The 22,622-nt window shown below is 48.5% G+C and overlaps 1 protein-coding gene across 1 annotated transcript in view; it reads left to right on the top strand.

Moving 5' to 3' along the window:
• The first annotated feature begins 464 nt into the window (after positions 1 to 464).
• Positions 465 to 22,622, top strand: part of EPHB1 (EPH receptor B1) — a 393,781-nt gene continuing 371,623 nt past the window's right edge. Inside the window, exon 1 of the mRNA XM_039489198.1 lies at positions 465 to 1,233. Within this exon, the coding sequence (XP_039345132.1) occupies positions 1,200 to 1,233 (34 nt within the window). The 5' untranslated portion in view covers positions 465 to 1,199. The remainder of the gene's footprint in view (positions 1,234 to 22,622) is intronic.

Here is a 22,622-nt window from a genome sequence, read left to right as displayed (position 1 = left end):
CTCACACACTGGGCCTGGTTCTCCTCTCAAACTGGGGTAGATAAAGGCTAACTCCATTGAAGCCTGTGGAGTTACACCAGTATAAAACCATCTAAGTGAGCGGAGCGTCAGGCCCATACTGAATGACGTGTGGATAGTTTTTAGCTAACTGCTATAGAGTATATGCGCGAGGTGAACTAGTAGGCTCCAGCTGCTTTATGCTGTTTTGACAACTGTGATGGGGAGCGTGCCCCACACAGACTCTGAAGGGGTTAATGTGGGACTGAGGAGCCAATTAACAAACTTGGCAGCACCTGCTAGAGAGTGAAAGCCAGGCTTAATTGATAATGAAGCCCAGCTGGGGTGGGGCTGGCTGGTGATTATAGAGCCAGGAAGGTTGTAGCAGAAAGGGGCTGCTAGAGTTGAGGATGGTGACATGCTTCAGGGCTTGGATAGGAAAAATGAAGTGATTTTGTTTAGGGTATGAACTGGCTATTGTGGCATAAATTAAAGTCTTTTGAATAAATAAGCACAAAGGCAGACTACGTATGCTTGGTAAGGTGGAAGAAACAACTCATCACTTTGTATGGTTATATAAGGGCTTTGATAAAGAAAGGGAAAAGCTTTGTGAGGAATTCAAACATTGTAAGGTGTAACAAAAGTTACATTATGTTATTTAGTGAAAAATATTGGGGAAATGGGGTAGGATTAGGAAGGTGTTGTTACATTACCTGAGGGATGCAGGACAGAGTGAGAGAATATACAGCTCTAACTATTTAGGAAGCATGTTTGGTGGCAGCTATAGACTATTCAGTCAAGTCTGTTTTGTCATTTAAAAAAAGAGCAGAAAGGGGTTGGAGTGGGGGAGTCTGTGGTCACTCTCTCGGGTATAGATGAGGTAGGCAGTGGTCCAGGGAGGCAGCAGGCCATAGACCTTGGCTGCCAGCTCCAGAGTCCCTGGTCTGGAACCCAGAGTAGTGGGAGGTTCCAAGAAAGGTGGGGTGAAACCTGCTGAGGTATGGGGTGTAAGAACCATAGAGCCCAAAGACAGACAGAAGACCTGCTGTAAGGTCACTGGACTGCAGCTTGGTTGGACTCTGTTACCCTGGAAGGAGTGGACTAAAGCCTGACATGGCTGGAAGACCAAGTTGCAGGAAAAGAGACCACCGTAGCAATGGAGCGACCATCGGCAAGGGGCACCATATGGGGAGACAGCTGCTATGCCATTCCTGGCCACAAGGAGATGCTTCTGTGGTGAGTGAAAAACCCTTTACAGCAACTGTTCGCAAACTTCATTGCATGGTGACCCCCTTAGTTCTGACAACAAAATTACTACATGACCCCGGGGGAGAGGGGGCCAGAGCACGAGCCCCGCTGCCCTGTGTGGAGGGAGAGCTTGGGCTTCAGCTTCAACCACTGGTCCCAGCAAGTCGAATGCTGGCCCTGGTGACCCCACTTTGGGGTCCTGACCCACAGTTTGAGAACTGTTGCTTTACAGCACCACAAAGCAGCTGTAAACCCAGATTAACTGGATAACTATACAGGATTGATGGCAGCATTGCATTGCCAGAGCAGCACAAAGCAGCCAGTATATCAGTGGATCTGGCCCTAAAAGTATACTGATCCTGTGACACATACCAAAATGCTACCAGTATTAGTTAGTCTTCCACTAAAACAAAGTTACTTTTAAAATGTCTTGAATTTCCATGTTTTATTAAATTGATAATACAATTATTGTTTTATATCCTCAACACGGAAAATACTCATTCCAGTTTGTCTTGATTTTACTAAGCTATGTAGCGTGCACGTCATAGTCCTTAATCAATATCCACTTTAGGATGGAAACGGTGTTCGTTTGTCTGGAAAGCACCTTGCATTCTGGGGACTGTCCTGCAATATATAAAATTCAGATTTCTTTTTCATCCAAAGTTTTTTAAAACCAGATCGGTAATGTGTATTCTTTCCCTGAGCCCTATGCGTGATACTGAAAGTAAATAAATGATATGTAGTTCTTACAGTAGTATTGAAACTTATTGCTTCATGATTTTAGTGGTAAAGTCTTCTGCTGCTGTTGTAAACCTGACAGCGCTAGCGCCTAGTAGTGATTCTTTGAGATATGATACAATATAACAACAATCGGTACCTCCAAAAACTCCAAGTCCTCGCTATCCCTCCCTAGAGCAGGGTAACCCTCTTATAAGAACTTTTTCCCCCAGAATATTCCTTTCTGGTAATGGTTCTTTAAATTTGGCATTACTTCAGCCCTGTGGTGGCCAGATTGCAACTAGTGGCTGCTGGCTGCATCTCAGATCAGGGTTGCCAACTCTTGTGATTTTCTTAGTCACAGCTGCTGCAATATGGTCATTACCTGAGAGCTCAGCTTTCTTTTTTCTTTTTAAATGAAAGTTGCAACCATAAGAACTGGAAGAGAAAAGCTAGAAAGCGTGAAGCAAACACTCCAACAGCAAAAGGCAACTGAAAAAAATGCAAACTTTGTTTTTTAAATTCATGTTTCTTGAACATTTGGCATTGGCAATAACTGAGCAGGAAGAAGATTTCTTTGGAGAAATCTTGGCCCCATTGATCCCAATGGGAGTTTTGATATGAACTTCAGTAGGGCTAGGATTTACTGAGGAGTTACTACAAGTCTTACAATCTGCCTGGAGAAAACTGTGCACCAATCATCTTCACCACTCCATGCCATATCCCCTAGCATATCCATTAGTGGAATCCAACTAAAGCAATTTGACAGTTTTACCTATCTTGGACATATCATTAGGATGCCTGAATATCGATTCCCCAGAAAAATTTTCTTTGGGGAATTGGCACAAGGACACTGGAATCAAGGCCGCCCCAGAAAGCACTATAAGAACAGCATCGAGAACAGCACACACTGTGGTGCAATAAAACCGGATGATCTTGAGAAGGCTGTGTTAAATAGATCAGCATGGCAACACACAGCACTCAGAGCTCTCCAAGCCTTTGAAGAGGACAGAAATAAATGATTTTTAGCTGGAAGGGAAAAATGCCATACTACTGCTATAGCTATCAAGATGCTCACCTATGACTTTGTCTGCCCGATCTGCTCACGAGCATGTGCGTCACGCTTTGGACTTCAGAGTCACTCCAGAATCCACAAAAAGAGAGCATGAAAACATCATTTTCAAACCGATGGAACACACACACACTCACTCACTACTTGGTCATATCCCGAAGGCATTCTAGCATTTCTATCAGCTTCTGGAAGTTGTCTATTTCAAATGACACCTTCCTTGCTGATGGTGTACAGGCTTTTCTCTGACTGTTTCGAGCAGTAAAGAATTGGAGTCCCATTGATGCATATATCCTCTGTCAGAGTAACCATAATTTGAAAAGTCTGTCTTATTAAAAATATCCCTGTGTATACAGCAGTAATAGAGTATGGCAGCATACACTGGCAACAGGTCACTCTGGATGGGATCCTCAAAGGGACTTAGGCATTCTGTTACTGAGCACCACTGGCATGGAGGCTGTGGGGGGCATGGGAGGTGGAGTTTAGGGGCTGGGGATCTGGGTGGGTGAAGTGGGGTTGAAGGGTTTGGAGAGAGGAGATTGAGGTAGACTCACTGAGAGGGGAAGAGTTAAGGGGCTGGAGTCAGGTGGGGGCAGGGGGCAGGGCTCGTCAGATTTGATCCTGAGCCATGCAGTTGAATTGCTGGATGGGGTTAGTACTTTTCTGTAATCCCCCCCATGCTGCGCTAATGCCCTGTGGTGGCCAGGCTGGGCCTTGCCTCTGGCCAAATGCCTGGGCCTGAGCCAGCACTGCCCCAGCCTGCTCCAGGGCCCCGCTGGTGTTACTAAAAGACGGCGGTGGAGTTCGGACGACTGGGTGGGGTGTGCCCATTCCAGTCTGCACAGTAATAAAGGCCTGGCAGTGGCAATGCTGTTCACCAGGCCTCCCCTGTGGCACCCCCCAGAGCCAGCTCCTCAGCCTCTGTCCCTCTCCCCACGGGCAGGGAGTTCCCTGCCAGCTCGGTACCACATTGCCTCTGAAGCCGGAGCAGCAGCACTACCAGCTATGGGACAAGATTTTACTCTGTGTGAGGGAGAGGGGGCTTGTCCTCCCCACTTGTGGAGCCCCATAGGCACCTCAGTCATTCCTTGTGGGAATGGGTTAGGCCTCGCGCCAGACACAATGGTGGGAGGAGAAGGTAATGGTAATGGTGTCACCCCCCACTGCTCATCTTATAACTCTTACCCCAGTGCTCAGAGCACCTTCCTGGGTTCAAGTCTCCCCTCCCTGGTAGAGTGGGAGAAAGACGAGCAATCCCTGTTCAAAGCCTGAGTGCTCGACCCACTGAGCTGTGAGATATTCTGTGGTGGTTCCCTCAATCTCTCCTGTGGGTTAAATCATGAGCAAGTGACTGGCGCAAGGGAATAGACTCTCACATGGGTGCCCCAACCCCTGGTCTACAGTCATTCTAACACTCTGGCCCAATGACTGTTGATAAATAAAATTCTCATTGAAGGATAGAGAGGAAAATATGACTCTGCAGTCCAAGGGTTGGGGCACCCATCTGGGAGGTGGGAGATATGGGTCCAGTCCCCCTATTCCGTTCACTCTTCTATTAGTTACTACTGGGGCCTACAGTCACTGAGTGAAATTTACCTGAAAACTTAGGTACTGAGTGAGTGAGAGTGCCTACAGGGTTCAGCTAGGGTGACCAGGTGTCCGGTTTTCAACCAGAACACCTGGTAAAAAAGGGATCTTGGCGGCTCCGGTCAGCACTGCTGACTGGGCCGTTGACTGTCTGGTTGGTGGTGCCACACAGAGGGGCTGGTAGGCTCCTTGCTAGCCTCTGCACCCCGCGGCTCCCAGGAAGCAGCCGGCATGTCCTGTTTCCAGCTCCTATGCATAGGGGCAGCCAGGGGGCTCCGCACGCTGCCCCCACAGCTCCCACTGGCTGGGAACCACAGCCACTGGGAGCTGCGGGGGTGATGCCTGCGGATGGGGCAGCGCACAGAGCCGCCTGGCCGTGCCTCCGCATAGGAGATGGAGGGGGGACATGCCGCTGCTTCTGGGAGCTGCTTGAGGTAAGCGCTGCCCAGATCCTGCACCCCGATCCCCCCCCCCTCCCGGGCACCAACCCCCTGCTCCAGCCCTGATCCCCCTCTCTGACCTCCGAACCTCTCGGTCCCAGCCCAGAGCCCACTCCTGCACCCCAAATCTCTCATTCGCAGTCCCTCATCAGAGCCTGCACCCTCAGCTGGAGCCCACACCCCCCGCATCCCAACCCCCTGCCCCAGCCCAGAACCCCCTCCTGCACCCATAACCTCTCATTTCTGGCCCCACCCCAGAACCCGCAGCCCCAGCCCAGAGTCAGTTCCTCCTCCCACACCCCAACCCCCTGCCTCAGACTGGAGCCCCTTCTCATACTCCGAATCCCTTGGTTCCAGCCCAGAGCCCCCTCCTGCACCCCAAACCTCTCATCCCTGGCCCCACCCCAGATCCTGCATCCCCAGCCAGAGCCCTCAACCCCTCCTGCACCCCAACCCCCTGAGCCAGCCTGTTGAAAATGAGCGACTGAGTGAGGGTGGGGACAGCAAGCGACAGAGGGAGGGGGGGATGGAGTGAGAGGTGGGCAGGGCCTCCGAGAAGGAGTGGGGCATGGGCGGGGGCCTAGGAGGAAGGGAGGGGCCGGGCAGGGCAGGGCAAGGGTGTTCGGTTTTGTGAGTAGAAAGTTGGCAACCCTAGGTTCAGCCAGCATTCTGTGGATTACAGTGGAGCCAAAACTGGGACTTAAGCACCTAAATCCCAGACCTACCTGCCTGTCTGGGGTTTTGGTGCCTAAATACCTTTGGATCTGGATCTCTACTCCTGTCTAAACTGTAAGATTGTGCTCTCTTAGAACTACCATACCATTTCCCAGTTGACAGCCAGCTATCAGTGAGTTCAAATGTTTTATAGCAATGTTGGAAAGCCAACTCTGTGCTCTTTGCTTTAGCATCAGACCTGATGACTGTGTTTGCTACCAAAACCACATTTTGTTATTTATTGTGGTGTCCCAGTAGGAGCCTCAGTTGTGGACCAGGTCCCAGTGGTGCTAGGTGCTGAACAAACACGGGACAAGATGTGATATGAATCAGCAGTACTGAAATGGATAAGTGATAATTAACAACAGACTTCCCTTGCTTTCATTACCCATCATGTTTCCAGTCCAAGTTTGGATTAGCATTCAGTCATCACTGCTAATATCTTCCTTTATTGTGGCTAATTTGACTAGTTCATCTTTTTGAGAACTCAACATAATTAGCAGCAGTGGATTAAGTAATAATAGCAGATGTCTAGGGAGCAGCAAGCATGTACTTTAACATGCTCAGCAAGGGAGAGCTCATTGCTCCTGGTGGCCATCTTGTAAAGCAGCCCATGAGCAATTTGTAGCATTTCATGGGCAATGTAACCCCTCTAATTGTGATTGACAGGCCTATCAAAGCTGAAAAGCATCTCAATAAAACAGATTGTGCAAGTAGGATTGTCCCGTTAAAGCCACAGGTCACCAATTAAATGTAATGGGAAAGAATTGTTTCCCTGCTTTTTGCCCTGCTAATGCCGCTGCCTCAATTAACTGTGTCCCATTACTGTGTTTTTTCAACTGTACAAAGACGAGCCAAGGACACATGAACGTAACATGAGCTAGGAAGATTCTATGAGTGCCAGGAAGTTAAAGCTGCTGTCTTCTGACTGGCTGTACTTTCATTCCTCTTTATGGATGTGGGAGCAATTCAGAGCCTGCTGTATGTGCACTTTCTTGGGTGTCTGTGAGAGACTGGCTTTTCCAGGGACTCGCTCATAATATCTTTGATTAAACCCTAAAGAAAAGTTTGTTTCCTGGGCACCCACAGCTCTTTGTGTTAGTGCCACTGTAATCCACTCGTGAGTGTTACAAACTCCCAAAGCTATGGGTTTGTTATGGCCCTCGCTAGAGTGGCTTGCCTGTTTAGTTTGTGCTTTTAGCTCTGAAGGTCCCTGGTTCAATTTCTGGTGTGTGGGCCAAGAGAGCAGCTGTTGTGCTCTGATAACAAAGCCTCTGCAGAATAATTCCTGCTCTCAGCTGTGTCACCCACCCATGTGGGCACAACCTCCTCGTTGTCAGCCATTGGGGACTTGGAGAACACATTTGAATGAGACACGTATCCAACTTCCTCCTTAGCATGCTTAAACCTGACCTACTGGTTGCAGGGTGGCTCCCTGTTTCTGAATGGCTGCTGTCTGCCAGAGGTGAGACCAGATGCTCCAGCCCCAGCTTCTCATCTCAGCAGTCTTTTCCCTCCGATGAAGCCAGGGACCTGTGGGTATGCTGCCTATTGCCAGGCCTGCAGTTTGTGTCTATCTGCACTTATGCCTGCTTCTCACTTTTGGGTGATGCTCTCCTACAGTAACGGCCGTTAGCTGGCTAAGTGCACCTTCCTTGCCTGTTCTGTACCTTATATGTAAGGGCTACCTAGCTTCCTTGGTTCTTCCCAGCCACTTGCTCCAATTGGTTTCCCTTTTTGCGCTGGCTTCCCTAACAGGAACCAATGGCTTAAGCGTTAATAGCAAAATGGTAGCAATAGATGCCTCCTGGGCCTTCTGGGCACCAGCCTTCTTAAGCAGTGACACAAGCAAGAGTAGGTAGCCTTTCCTCTGAGCTTCTGATAGCAGCTTAAACTCGCTTGGAAGCTGCGAGTGCCCGAGAGTGCCTCTCCATTTCAGTGGTTAGCCTGTTACCTCTAAGCCCTTTGGTCCCTGTCAGACCACAGCTTCACTGCCAGTCTCTTATGTTTGCTTTATATGTGCAGGGTTCTTTCAGTCCCTGGATCAGAGCACCCCTCAATGGTTTGGATAACCTGTGGCTATTTCCCTTGGGGTGAACAGAATACATGCTAGGACACAGAAAAGTGTTTGTGCTGATTGGAGTCAGGCAGAGTCCAGGGGCTATTTAGGCTTCCCACAGCTCTGTCAATACACTCTGGTCTGATTTCTCACCCCACCCCTGCTATTCCAGACCGGGGCCTCTCTTGAGCACTCTAGCAGATGTTGTGGTTTCAAATGTGGACCAATGTCCATTGAGACTAGGTTGAGATAATTTCAGTGAGTCCTAATTAAACTCTGGTCAAGCAAGGTGAAATTTTTGCCTCTACTCCTAGCTCCCCCTCATAATCGTGCCAAGGCCAGAATGTGGCATAACCTTTAGGCACTGCACGCTGCTTGTTCCATACAAGCTGGCTTATGGCAGTCATGGAGCAGGATATTGACAATGGCCTTCTACATGTATGTAGAATTCCTTGCAATCCCCAGGTGGTAGGCCTAAAATCATGTGAGGCGGGGAGCTGGGTGCTGACTGCTTCTCTCAGACACATCATTATAGCCATCTGCTCTCTGCGTGCTGGAATGATGGCTTCTGTAAAGAGCGAGCATGCCACAGGATGTCAGAGATCTGGCAGTAACTGTAGCTGAAGGGCTTCGGAGAGGAGCTGACTCTATCGTTTCAGCTATTCATTATGTACCTCTAGCTATATGTGCTGCTAGTTCAGGGGTGGGCAAACATTTTGGCCCGAGGGCCACATCTGGGTGGGGAAACTGTACGCAGGGCCATGAATGTGGGGCTGGGGCAGGAGGCTGGGGTGTGAGGGAGTGCAGTGTGCAGGAAGGGGCTCAGGGCAAGGGGCTGGGGTGCAGAAGGGGTGTGTTAGGAGGCTCAAGGCAGGGGGTTAGTGGGCTCAGGGCAGGGGTTTGGGGTGTGGGGTACAGGATGGGTTTGGGGTTTAGGCTCTGGTAAGCGCTGCTTACCTCGAGCAGTTCCAGGGTGGCAGTGGCATGCAGAAGGGCTAAGGCAGGCTGCCTGCCTGCCCTGGCCCCGCACCGCTCCCAGAAGTGGTCAGCATGTCCGGCAGTGGCTCCTGGGGGTGGGGTGGGGTAGGGCAGGTGGCTCTGCCATGTGCTGCCCTCACTCCCAGTGGCTTCCAGGAGTGGGGCAGGGCCAGGACAGGCAGGGAGCCTGCCTTAGCCCCCGGTACACCATGGGGCTGGCAATCCTGCAGGATGGATTGGAAATCCTGATGGGCCAGATCTGGCTCACATGCCGTAGTTTGCCCTCCCCTGTGCTAGATGTATTGAGCCAGATGCTTGGGTCTGGCTGAGCATGGTGCAAGAGCCAAGGGAGGAGGGGGACAGGAGCTCTAAGCCATCTTTCAATCCCCCCGGTCCTTGGGCTGGTTTGGCCCTTTCTGTAATTCAGGGCAGCCTCAGAGGAGAGCTCTAAGTCAATGGTCTCCAAAGTGGGGTACGTGCACCCCAGGGGGTGCGCAAGATGAGCCACTGGGGGCACGGCAGGAGGAGCACTGCGGGGTGGGGGAAGGGCGGCCGGGAGAGGGAGGGAACTAGCGAGCAGGGAAGCTGCTTCTCCCCCCCCCCCCCGGGAAGGGCCACCCGGAACGCAGAGGCATTAGGGGCCCTGGCCTGCAGCCCTAAAGCCCCTTTCAGAATGCGGCTCTGAGTCCTCTGGCCCATGGAGGAGCCGGGGCAGCTGCACAGCCAGCAGCTGGAAAGAAGCGGCGCTTTCCCCTTCAAAGCCGGCTGGAGAGAAGCGGCACTTTGAAGGGGAAAGCGACGCTTCTCTCTGGCCACTGGCTGCTTGGCTGCCCCTGATCCTCCCGAGTCCTCCGGCCCGTGCTCGCAGGGCCGCATTCCGAAAGCAGCTTTAGAGCTACAGGCCAGGGCCCCGGGGTCCCCTTAGCCCAGGGCCCTGCATCCCCTAAAGCCCCTGCGTTCATGGTGGCCTGCCTGAGGGGGGTGGGGGGGAGCTCCCAGAATCGTGGCTCCCAGAGTTGTGGCCATGGGGACAGTGCCGTGCTGCACACCCCCTGCACCAAACAGGAGCTGCCCCAGGTAAGTGCTCTGCACCTCCTGCCAGCCCCAACTCTGAGCCTCCTCCTGCACCCCCACCCTGAGCCCCCTCCCGCACCCTAACCCTAATCCAGACCTTCAAATCTCTGTATCACAAAGTGTTAAACCAAGATTTTCAGAAATAATGAAGCATATTCAATCTCATTGCTCTCACTAAAAAATATTAATAATTTTTTGAGAGCAAAAGTTTTTTGTACTGTTAATAAATAAAATACAATAAAAATTATTTAAAAAATATTATTTTGTCTTTATCTCATCCTTTTTTAATTTCTATTTTTGTATGTTTTATAATGTACATAATATATTATAGTTGTGTGTGTGTGTATATATATATTGGGGGTGCATGCTCAACATTTTTGATTGCGCACCCCTATAAGTAAAAAAAAAAAAAAGTTTGGAGACCACTGCTCTAAGTTATTCTGGCTATAAATTTCTGGAGCACATGTTGCTCTGACAGTGCCCTTGTGTCACCAGCCCACAACTAATACAACCCCTCAATGGGAAGGCAGGGACAGCAGTGGGTGACAGAGCTGTTGAAAGTGGCTTTATGCCATCTGAAGTCCCCCCCCCCACACACACACACACCATACCTGGAGGTTCTCCAGCTGCTTTGCAATCCCCGAGCAGCACAAAACAACCAAAAAAGGAGGGGTGGGAGGGAGGTTCGGTGGGGTCTGGCCCACTGAATATAGACAGATGTTTCTTTTGCTATGCCCATTTGATGTGTGTCCTTCCATGTTTGGTGGGAAGCACGCTTGAGGTTTTTCAGTGCATTTGGCTTTGAGGACAACAATGCAGCCTAGGGTTGATTGTACCAAGGAGTTAAGTGGTTTGAAAAGAGAGCTGCATTCCTGAAAAGTAACACAGGGGGAGGCACCTCTCCTCAGAAACTAACACTTCTGTCTGGAATAGAAACAAGTTCTTCACTGAAATGAGGGATGGGACCAGACTAGAGCCTATGATCCAACCCCCCTGTACTCGCTGCACAGGCCCTCCAACCTACAATGCTCCTCTTCCTCTCATCCAGTGAGATGCTTTCGCTCCCCTTCAGGCTGCCTTTTCCAACAGGGTGGGCAAGGAGACCTCTTGTGACTCCATCCAGTCCTGGTTCCTGGGGGAAGAGAATCCAGATGACTCCCCAGATTCCATGCTTTTGGTGCCTCTTGTTAACAAGGTATGCCTACAGGTGGCACAGGTGATAGCACCTAGAGTTAAGAGAGGCTGATACTTTCCATCACAGGATCCTGTTTTCATTTGCTTATACCACTGTCAAACCGTAAGTGTTTGGGATGAAAGTTTCCATGCTGGGTGAATTTTTTTGGCTAAATTGCTGCAAAAATGGTTCAGCCATTTCTCAGGATTAGGTTAGAGAAACTTTTTTACCCATGTTCAAGTCTCTTTTAACCACTGTTTCATTGAGCATTTCTAGCTCCATGCTTTGGAGCAGGGACTTGAAATTTGGCAGCTGGATCATCCTATTTATCTGTCACTACAGGGTCTTATACAGAATTCCCCTTGTTGGATAAAGCACTACTTGAGTTGGGAAGTTGTCTTCTAGAATAAGAAATTCTGAGGATGTTTTATACTGGCAGCATGAGACTTCCAGTATATGTCGCTCAGGTTGAAGTTTCCCATGATCATGCAGCTTCTTTTCCTACACATCGTAGATAGGGGCTTCCAGAGCAGGTCATCCTGTTGCCCAGTGCAATGTGGTGGTCTGCAGCAGACACCAACTCATACCCTACTGTGTGCCTTCAGTGTCAGGACATTGATCCACACGCATTCAAGATCACTTTCTTTCAAGCAATCAGTGACTCGTAAGCTAGTAATACCATTTTTGACAGTGTGCCACTCCCCCACCCACTCAATCCTTCCTAAATATGTTATAACCATTGACTGACTCTTCTCATTCCACTCATGGGAATCATCCCACCAAGTTTTAGTAATGCCAACTAGATCAAATTTATGCTCAAAATAAGCAATTCCAATTCCTCTTGTTTATTATCCGTGCTCCTAGTATTGGTGTATAGGTAGGCTTAGAAAGTTTAAATGTGTACCAGTAAATGTTGGTAAATGTCAATTTCATTATACACATACACACTGATAAATATTTCCATTGAAAATTACAGGTGGGCAAAGTAAGAAAAGTGCTGCTTGAGAACTTAAAGTTTGATTTAAGGATATTTACTTTGTATATTTTGATGTGATTTTTGACAAGTTGTGTTTTAACAGTTATGAAGTTTAACTTTTCGCAACTCAAGCTCTATTGTCATTAAATAATTGACTGACCTCCTCTAATTTCCTGCAACTGAGTAAATTAAAAATCTATAATTGAAGAAAATAAACCAATACTATCCATCAAATCATATAAAGTCAAATTCAAGAATTTCTTCCCTTCAGGTTCTTTGGTTCCTTGATTAGTTTTATCAGTATCTTGATTTTTTTTATTTTTTTTTTTTTGGTGTGTGTGGGCTGAGCGCTCATATCTTCCCTCTTTTTATCCTCCCTATTTGTTAAACTAACATCTTGCTGGCTACTCTCAACCTGGGGACAGGTAGACTATTGGTTGCCTTTCTACTGAGGTAGAGGCCATCTAAACTATGGTTCACCACCAGTGAAGAGACAGGGCTGTAATTCCACAAAACCAAAATCCTCCTTCACTTACCTCCTCTGTGATTCACTTCCAGAATCTGCTGCCTCCTGTTTTCCCTTGCTCATGGTACAGGAAGGATCCCTGAAAAGATTGCTTTGACATTATTCTTCAGCAGATTTCCAAGATCCCTGATGTAATCTATTATTGCAGCACAGCTCACTGATGCAGTGTCATTAATACTTATATGAAACATCACCAATGGATCTTTGCCTGTTGATTTCAGAAGCCTGTCCAGTCTTAGAATGAGGTCTCGGCTCCAGGAAGACAGCACAGCATCCTATTGTCTGCTTGTCCCTTGCAGAATGTTCTTTTAATTCTTTTGAGAACTGAATCCCCAAGAAAGATTGTCCATCTGCCTTGAACTGTTGGAGGTCTTTTGTGGGCAAGCTTGTTTTTCTTACAGGTTGGGCTGAGCTGCCATCCACAGATATGTCCTGGACATCTCTCCATTGCCTCGGACCAGCTGAATCTTGAGAGAGAGGTTCCCCAGTTTCCACATCAAGAACATGGTATCAATTGGAAACTTCTAGCTGTGTGGCATTCCTTATGGTCCTCTTCTGCCTGGTGGCCAATGCACCTGCCCATCCTCATCAGGCTCCAGCCATGTAGAATGCTGCCTTGACCTCTTGCCTTAGGTACTTACAAACTGCCAAGTCTCCTTTCTGACTTCTTGGTGTCCAGCTCCTTTCTTCCTTGAACCTGGGGTACTGGTGTTTTTCTGGATCTGCCTGTCTAGGAACTCTTCAGCTTCTCTGATTCTCTGTAGTGCCACTACTTGCCCTTCCAACTCGACAATCTTTTCTTCCAGCACAGCCGCCAGTGTGCACTTCATGCACAGGAAGTCCCTTCAGGCAGGAAAGCAAAAATGGCACCTCTGTGGTAGATCACCACCCCTGCTCCATCACTGACAATCTTGAAATAGCATGTTGAGCTGGAAGGAGAGCCACTATGCTGCCTCATAAACTCTCCTCTTAGCTGCCTCTCTTTGCAGCTCTCAAGTTCACCTCGCAAGTGATTTCTTGTACTAGTCTCCCTGCTTAACTCAGCTCTGCCTGTCACCACCAGAGAGCAATTAACTGCTGATTTCAAGCAGCAGAACTGATTAAAGCTCCAAGGACCGGAGCTGTGCGGCTGTCCCAAGGCAATGCACCAACAAATAGACCTGTCTCAGCTGCTTATGCGGGGACCCACAGCGCACCTGTGCAGCCCGTACACAGAGCAAACAGGCAAACAACCCACAGATGGACCAAACACACCATTCGCCGAGGCCTGCTACCTCCAAGCATACTCCACAGTGACACCCTTTGAAACTCTCTTGTCAGATGCCTCTGTTTATGGTTAGGATGGTGTGTTTTCTCCCCGAAATGAAATTGGCACTGTTCAGTCAAATGACAATGTCATCCTACACCGAGTTGCTGGATTAACAATCAGACAATGGCCAGTGTGGTACAAAGAGAAAAGTCAGGAAGTCTTTTTCTTTTGTTTTCATCATCTATCATACCAGCATGCAACTACCCATGCATATAAACCTGTAACTTCATCTACAGATTCAGGTGACTCAGGCTCTACTGTCAGAAGTTTCCAGAAATTCCCCGGGACAAAATGAAAAGTTTAGGAATTGTAGCCCTAAGGATTAATCTGCTTGCTTGCATCGGTATCTCTTCTTATAAGCTTAAGTATTTGATGTATTGTAATAGGTTTACAGATTTATATTAAAAATAAGTTTGGCTGTAATGCAAGAGAACATACAGGTTTTTGGCCTGTGGGTAAGTTAAAGCAAAGTTAGCATATCTATAGTGGGCCCTTTTACCCAGAAAGTAAAGTTGACCTTTATCTTGTTATCTAAATAGATAAAGTTCCCATGCCTGTGTCTAAGACCTTTAGCTAGATCAACAGACAATGAAGGGATGGCAAAGGGGATTTTTCAAAGTTGTATCCACAGACTTAACAAGTACACCACAAGTGCGTACATACCTGTCATCCATACACACATACATACTAGCATATGGGGTAAATGTACCGTAACATTTCTGTGGGGGAGGAATAAAATTTGGGCATAAGAGGAAGGATTTCCAGCACATATGCCCTATAAAATAGGTGACCCACCTCACTATCTCACTCTTCATTATCTTCATCTTCAACTACGTATTGATGCTATCCATCTACTTGGTTTCTCTAAACTTTATTTTCAGTTTGTGTATTAGGTTTTCTTTCAGTTAAGTTAGAGTAAATTCTAAAGCAGCTTTGACAGCTCTTTGCATTAGTTTCCTTTGCGCACACCTGCAAGAGGTGAGAAACCGGAACAGCCAAAGATGAGGTCCTGTGTCTTTCAACACCAGGTTATCAAAATAGGGTGTGAGTATTAACCAAAGTTTTACAGCACATAATATTCTCCTATGTATCTCTTGAATAACAGTAATGCAATTGTAATTTTGTAACTCTGACTATTTTACTGTTGGCTTACTATTTCATTGATTTTTAATAAGTCTTTATGACAATATCTGTCTCAGTGTGAGCTTTCTGTCATACCCCTGAGGGTCCCTTATAAATTCTGTGGAGCCTGATTCGGGACAAGAACTTTTATCTTCTGATCAAACAGATTGGTGAACCTAAACACATACTAATTAGTATTTATAACTAAGTATTAATATTATTAATTACAAATTAAAATTAAATTACATTGATAAATTAAATCAATAGTACTAACACACCCCAGATCAGGCTACAGAATTGTGTTCCTTCTCTTGATCCACATCCATAAACACTGAACAGAGCAAGTGACCGACTAAAGTGTAAATGACACATGCTGTTATGAAGGGTTTTCTGGTATGTTATTCCATAGATACTATATCACAGTTAGCTGTACCCTCAATCCATGAGAAAGTGTCCTCAGGGAAGAGTGGGTATAAAACAGTGCCATGTTGCTTGGCTAGCATTTTACCTGCCCTTTGTATCTGTGTGAGTGACTGCATGGCAATGGAGGGCGTGCTCCAGCATCGTTATAATTTAAGAACTGATTTTTTTTTTAAGAAGCTATTTTTCTGTGGTGTTTTTTTTCTCTCCAAATTTCCTACCTCCCTGTAATCCCTCCCCTGGCTCCCTCTCCTTCACTGTCAAATCTAAGCATCTGATTCTTTCCCTGCTCTCAGCTCTTGTCTCTTACCAGATCACCCCCATTCCTCCTGCTTTACTAAGGTCGGCATACTGTGTCGCTTGCTTGTTCTCTCTTCCCACAAGCGTGTGTGCCTTCCATGTATAAGGGACAGTACTGTGGAACTGATTCATAAAGCTGGTAGTCAGGGCCGGATTAAACTTTTTTGTGGGCCTGGCACCAAACATATTTGTGGGCCCCCATTGAGGCAATGGAGCATGGCGCGGGGAGGTCACTCCCCAGACTGAGGAGCCAGCCAGGGCCATGGCATGGCAGGAGCGGCCCTGTTCCGCCCAGCCCAGTGTGAGGGCACTATTTACAAACTGCTAGATGCACAGTGGCCCTGTGATACCAGCATGCCCCTTCCCCTCAGAGGGCTGGCCCATGCCATGCCACACCACAGAGACCCGCCCCACCCAACACCCCCCCCAAATCCCTATGACCAGTGCCCCCACAGACCTCCACCAGACATGCTCAGCGCCCAGCACAACACCACCCCTGCCCAGCACTCCCCTGCCCACAGTCCCACCACAACTGCCCAGCACCCCCCACAGAACCCCCACTCCCTATTGCCCCAACACACACATCTTCCCTGACCCCTCACTGTCCAGCACCGCCCCCCCTCACACACACTCCCCAGAGACCCACTCCCCCATGCCCTGCCTTCCGGCAGTACTCACCAGCCCTGCTGGGAGGTGACCGCGTCTGCTGGGCTGAACCAGCAGTGAAGCCAGGGCTGGTCCCCAGGCCGAGAATTGCTCTGTCCCTTCAGGAATGGTGTGATCAGCCAGGCCAAGGCCTGCCCCGGCCGGACTCCCTCAAGAACCTGGAGGGGCGCAGCCAAGCCCCCCCGCTCAGGCTGCCCCCCGCAGGCTGAGACTGGCCAGGCTTCTGCACCAGTCCCAGGCAGCTCAGCTCCGGGGAGACAGGCGGGGCCCCACAGGCCTGGAGCCAGAGGTGCACTGGGGTCATGCCAGGGGGCAGAGAGGAGCAGGGGGGTGGGGACAAGGGCGTAGAGAAACTCTTGGCCAGCTGGCAGGCAGGCCAAAAGGAGCAAGTGGTAGGTGGGGGAAGGCGTGAGGTTTCAAGATGCAGTGCAAGTGGAGTAGGCTGGGGCCCCTTCTCAGTATGGGCCTGGCTCCATGGAGCAACTGGCACCATAGTAAACCTGGCACTGGTTACCCTGTTCGCCTTCATATCACTCCCCAATCCCCTTCTGCCAGGATAGTTACAGATAAACACGTAGCCTGAGGCTGGAGGATAAGCAAGGTGGGGGGGCACAGTGTGACATAAAGCAAAAGGTGTTGTATATTATAGGACTATTTCTGTTTCATTGTATCCTCTCCCTAGTTATTGCTCTTAGATGGTAGGCTTTTCAGGGCAGCAATCTCATCGTCAACAGGACCTTGATCCTGCTCATTTGCCCTGGCATCCACAATATAAATAAATACACATTTGAACAAGTAGACTGGCTGTACTGGGATTTTCATATTTCAGAGTCTCCAGCAGCAACCTCGAGCCAGCCCCTTTAACTGGAATCACTCCCACTTTGCTGCCAAGCCCTTTGAAATGGATGTGGGTTGGCCTGAAGCCACCCTTCAAAGAAAAAGAAACCGGATCCTTAAAGTGATATATTTTCCAATTCAGTGCTGAGTTAAGAATTCAAAGTAATCTCCGATCTGTAAGAACTGAAGTGGCTTGCTGCATGGCTACTAGCTCTCCTGAGTCTTAACTCCGCCAATCTCACCCCTGTTCTATTGCCAGGCAAATGTGTAATGCAATCTTTTCTAAGAACTAATGAGTGTTGAGATCTCAAGAACCACTCAGGTGAGGAGTTCTCTCAGTGCTATGATTACCTCTTTGCCAGGATGCTGGACTTTCTGTTGATTACTTTCATCCGCGTAAAGATGCAAGAAGGATTCTTGTTCTAGAACTCCGTGGAATGCCTCAGGGCTTCACCTTCTTGTGCTAAATGCTGTGCCTTATCACAAGAAGGAAATACTGTATCCCATAGTAATTGATCTTTGTACCTGTGACCCAGGTTACATCAGCAGTAGCATTTATACAGGCTCTAAACGGAACCAGTCAGTTTATCTGGCCAGGTGTGTACAAATGCACAAATAGATGAATTAACTTGAATACAAAGGATTGTTTATGCAGGTAAACTCATTGAGCTTGGACTTCTTGTTTGCAAGTGTAACATGAAAAGAGTAAAATACTAACACACACAGGGTTCAGTACAGTACAAGGTGTATATGCTACAATGATGAGGAAATGAAAGAAAGTGGCTGTGCATATCATGTTGTCCGTAGCCAGCTTCCTGGGAGATGGGGGCACTGCTGTGCATGGGCTCTGGCTGCTTTAAGCATTGTTAGATGCAAGGCAATGTGGTATTATCTTGTTTGTTCAGACACCCCTGAGCCTGTGCTGTTCTTAAATGCTGAGAGACAAAATTACAGCACAAACTACTCTCACTTCTATCAGGAAATGCAGATACAAGAGGCAATCAAAGTTTAAAAGGGCTAGTTTGCAATTTATAACTTTTCTTCTACAGAAATCACACCCACTGATAGGAGGGCTATATTTAGAGCCTTTCTACGCCATATGCCTACAGAAAAGCAATAAATGGAAACATTTACTGTCTTCCTGTACTGTAGTGCAGCTATGAGTGAGCTTGGGTATCACTGAACACAGTGTAGCGTGCATGTAGCTAAGTGAACTCTGGCATAATTCTTGTAGGGCAACCACAAATGTCGTCAGTTCATTAGGTATAGCAGGCCTGCACAACTCGTTAAGCAGCGAGGGCCACATTCCTCCAAAGAAAACAGCTGAGGGCCAAAACCTCCCAGTCCGAGGAAACACCCTGCCCCAGGGCCGCCCAGCCCTGTAGGAACAAACCCTCCTTCCCCAGCGCCGCCCCCACCAAAACAGCTGTGGGCCAAAAAGGAAGGTTGGGGGTGGGGAGGTGATACTTTATTTTAAATCAACCAGGGGCTCCCAGCTAAAGAGGTGGCTGGGAGCCCTCAGGGTCCAATTAAAGGGCCCGGGGCTCCGGCAGCTGGGGGAACCTGGCAGGGCTGGCTCTAGGTTTTTTGCTGCCCCAAGCAAAAAAAAATAAAATTTGGCTGTCCCCCTTCCCAGCCCTGGGTTCCCCCCCCCCGCCACCCCAGTGCTGGGCTTCCCCCTTTCCTCCCCACCAGTGCCCTCCCTCCACCCTGCTGCTGCCCCAGCCCTGGCTCCCCCCACCAGTGCCCCCTCCTGCTGCCCCAGCCCTGGGTCACTGGTAACTCGCTCCCAGGGCGGGTCATTCAGCCGGAATTTTGGATGTGCACAAAACACAGACAGGATTGGTTCCCATATGGTTACAGAGCTGCAGTAAAGTGGAACAATTTTCAGCTTGTGTGATTGGAGGATATCTGGATGCATATTATAAGACTGTCCTCCATAAATGAGGAAAAGTTGAGGTGCCTTTATTATTCTTTTGTTCCACTCTTTCTATGGGGAACTTGCCAATGCAATATCACTGTCTTCCTTTCAAACAAACAAAAAGGCAATGGCTGTTGAAAATAGCAATTCCAGTCCTAATAAGCATTTCTTGCTCAATTTTATCCTACTTTTTCTACAGCAAGTTACAGTGGATCAGTATATTTGATTTGGGAGAAATGAAGTAAAAGCTGCCCAAACCGAGCTTGAGCACTCCTGAATTTTGAGGTGTTCAAATCTGGAAGGCAGGTGCTGGGGGTGGGAGAGGGCTGTGGGCTCCATGGGGGAGCATGGCAGCAACTGTTTGGAGCTGCACGGAGCCAGACACGCTGGTCTGAGTGGCACAGTAAGCAGTTCGGGGGTTGGAGAAGGGGTAGGGGGTTCCAGGGAGCAGTCAAGGGACAGGGAGCGGGGGGGTTGGATGGGGCAGAGGTTCGGAGGGGCAGTCAGGGGACAGGCAGCAATTGGATAGGCATGGGAGTCCAGAAGGTTTATCAGGGGACAGGTAGGGGGTGGGGTCCTGGGGGGAAGTTGGGTGGGGTCAAGGAGAAGGGAGGCTTAGACAGGGGCTGGGGTTCCAAGGGGCAGTTAGGGGCAGGGGTCTCGGGAAGGGGTAATCGGGGGGACAAGGACCAGTGGTGCTTAGATAGGGGGTGGGTGTCCTGGGGGGCAGTTGGGGCAGGTGTCTGGGGAGGGGGCAATCAGCAGCCAGGGGCCGGGAGTCAGAGGGCTCTGGGCTGCTGGCAGCCGCGGGGAGCTCTGAGCCCTTTAAATCCCGGCCGCGGCTGGGATTTAAAGGCTCTGGACTGCCCACAGAGCGCTGTGTGGGGGAGATTTAGAATCCACCGGCGGGCCCCACAGTGAGGCTCCGTGGGCCGCATGCGGCCCACGGGCCGTATATTGTGCAGGCCTGAGGTATAAGAATACATTCCATTGTTCAAGGGCAGAGGAGATTTAGAGAAATGTGGTGACATGCAGGTAGCACAAACAGAATTGTCTGGATAAAATAAACTATCAGGTGTTGTCAGATGCTCCCTGTGGTGCTCTGCTCTGATCAATGTTGATACCAATCGGCTGCATGCGTGTGCTCCCTCTGTGTGCTGTCCCAGCTCTGCACAGATAGCTGACACAGCAGACCCCGAGAGAATCCCCAATGACCACAGATTCTAGTAAGGTACGAAGGCACATCGGCCAGGTTTATTGTTGAAGAGAAACACAGTCTCCAGCTCCCTGGCATAGAAGTCCAAGGTGCTGCTGAGGTGCAGCTAGCTAGTACTTATGTGCTCCCTGACAATGGACTCGGTTCAGTCAGTGGGGGGACTTTCCACTGTCCCCTAGGCCGGACAAAGACACTACCTCAGGGATGCATTCTTGTACACAGGTACAAACAAGTTACACATCACTTCTGACGTATTGAGGTGCTATCCCTCTATGTAGCAAGGTACAACCCTTCTACATGGCAAGATGCCACCTCTCACTTGTACATGTTGGTTTGAACAAAACACCTGTATCCATCATATTACCCTTTTGGCCCTATCATTGGGATGGGTCAGCCTGTTCCTTGTTATCTGTGGGGAGTGTACAAGTATGCAAATGTTCTGATACCTAAAAGGTACTGGACCCCAGTTATGTCTCTTTTTGCAGTATCAGCCCTTTCCTTGCCAGCTTCTGTGAGCAGGGCCTGCCTCTGGGTCACAGCTTAACTTTGTTTTATGTTAGCAAAGTCTTGACCATTACTTTAGTTCAGGCCTCATACCGGGCCTCTGATAGCAAGGTTTATATCTCAGGGCCTCCTCTTACTACATCAGGTAAGCTGCTGGGGCAATACTTAACCTAGACCTACTCTTTCTAGGTGCTTATCCCCTGGTTGGAAATTGAGGCTTCAAAAGAAAGTGCTGGAGCAATGTATTAAATTAGAGCAACATGTCACTGGGGTCAAATAGTGCACACCCAAGAGTTCTGCAGGCGCTTAAGAATGAACTGGCTGAGCTGCTAACAAACCCACACCAGGTGCCTGGGGTGGCCAAGGGGAAGGGGCGACATGTTGGGCTCTTCAGCGGCACTTCAGTGGTGGGTCCCTCGGTCCCTCTCGGAGGGAAGGACCTGCCCCTGAATTGCTGCCAAAGAAGAAAGTGATGCAGTGGAGCTGCCGCCAATTGAGGCTTTTTATTTATTTATTTATTTTTTTGTCGCTTGGGGCAGGAAAAACCCTGGAGCCGGCCCTGCCTAGGCCTCATGAAAACCAGCAAATAACCCAGTTAAAGATAAGAGCTGCAGGGAATAGGTGGCCTCCTGTCTGAATCCAGAGGGGTGGGCAGAGGTCATAGTTTATATATGATTCTCAGAGGGGTTGTGTGCAGAGTGTCATCTTCTAGGGAATAGATGGGCCCAGCAGAAAACCCCAGGCCAGGGGAAAGAACGGGATTGATGTGCTGAATAGTTTTGTTTTGGAGAAATAAAATTAAGTTGTGACACTGTAAGGAATCTGGGGGACACTTGAGTATATTATGAATATTCATTTTGGAAAACTGTAATGAGTTGTGCCAGATATGCCGTGTAAGTATCTGCACAAATGTTATGATTCGCCAAATATGATCTCACTTATATTTTTGTATCACTTTTGTATTATGAGTTATAGATATGTATATCTGTCAGTATTTCAAACTTGTTCTATGCTTCTGGGGACACTCCCAGACAGTTTGTCATCAGCATTGCCTGGCCTGCTTGATGGCCCATTAAGGACCATCAGCTACACAACTGACCCATTGAGAGAAGGCAGAGGATACACCTCATGACTCAGCAAGGCATGCAGGGACCTGCCTATGGACAGAAAAGACTTCCAAGCCATGTGCAGGGCAGCTTGTGTTTGAAACAAAGGAATCACAAGCCACATGGCAAAAGACTATAAAAGGCATCTGCATCTTCTCCATTTTGTCTTCAATCCTGTTTCTTACCTCTGGAGGAACTTTGCTATAAACTGAAGCTCTGAATGACCCACCCAAGCTGTGGATGTGTTCCAGAGGGACTTTCAAGCCAGCAAACTCACCAATACTGCTAGGAACCTGATATATGGACTTTGAAGTCCTCGTATGTATGTGACTGTTTTACCATTTAACATCTCTCTTCTTGTTCTTTCTTTTTTCTTTATAATAAACCTTTGACATTTAAGAATTGGCTGGCAGCATGGTATTTTGAGTAAGATCCAAACCTATACTGACCTGGGAATGTGGCTTGCCCTTTGGAGTCAGAAGAATATTTTATATATGTGCGCAGAGTTTTTTAACATAATTTCTCACTGTACTGGACCTACGTACTGATTGGGAGCCAGAGAACTGGAATGCAATAAAGGGGGCTGTGTAATTTCTTTTTTTCCCCTTCTTGATAACCAGTGTGGGGGATCAGCAGCACAGTTTGTGACTGGTTGTGGAGTT

The sequence above is a fragment of the Mauremys reevesii genome, linkage group 9 (assembly GCF_016161935.1).
Source record: "Mauremys reevesii isolate NIE-2019 linkage group 9, ASM1616193v1, whole genome shotgun sequence".
Classification (NCBI taxonomy): domain Eukaryota; kingdom Metazoa; phylum Chordata; order Testudines; family Geoemydidae; genus Mauremys; species Mauremys reevesii.
This window is presented reverse-complemented; position numbering and strand designations above follow the sequence as displayed.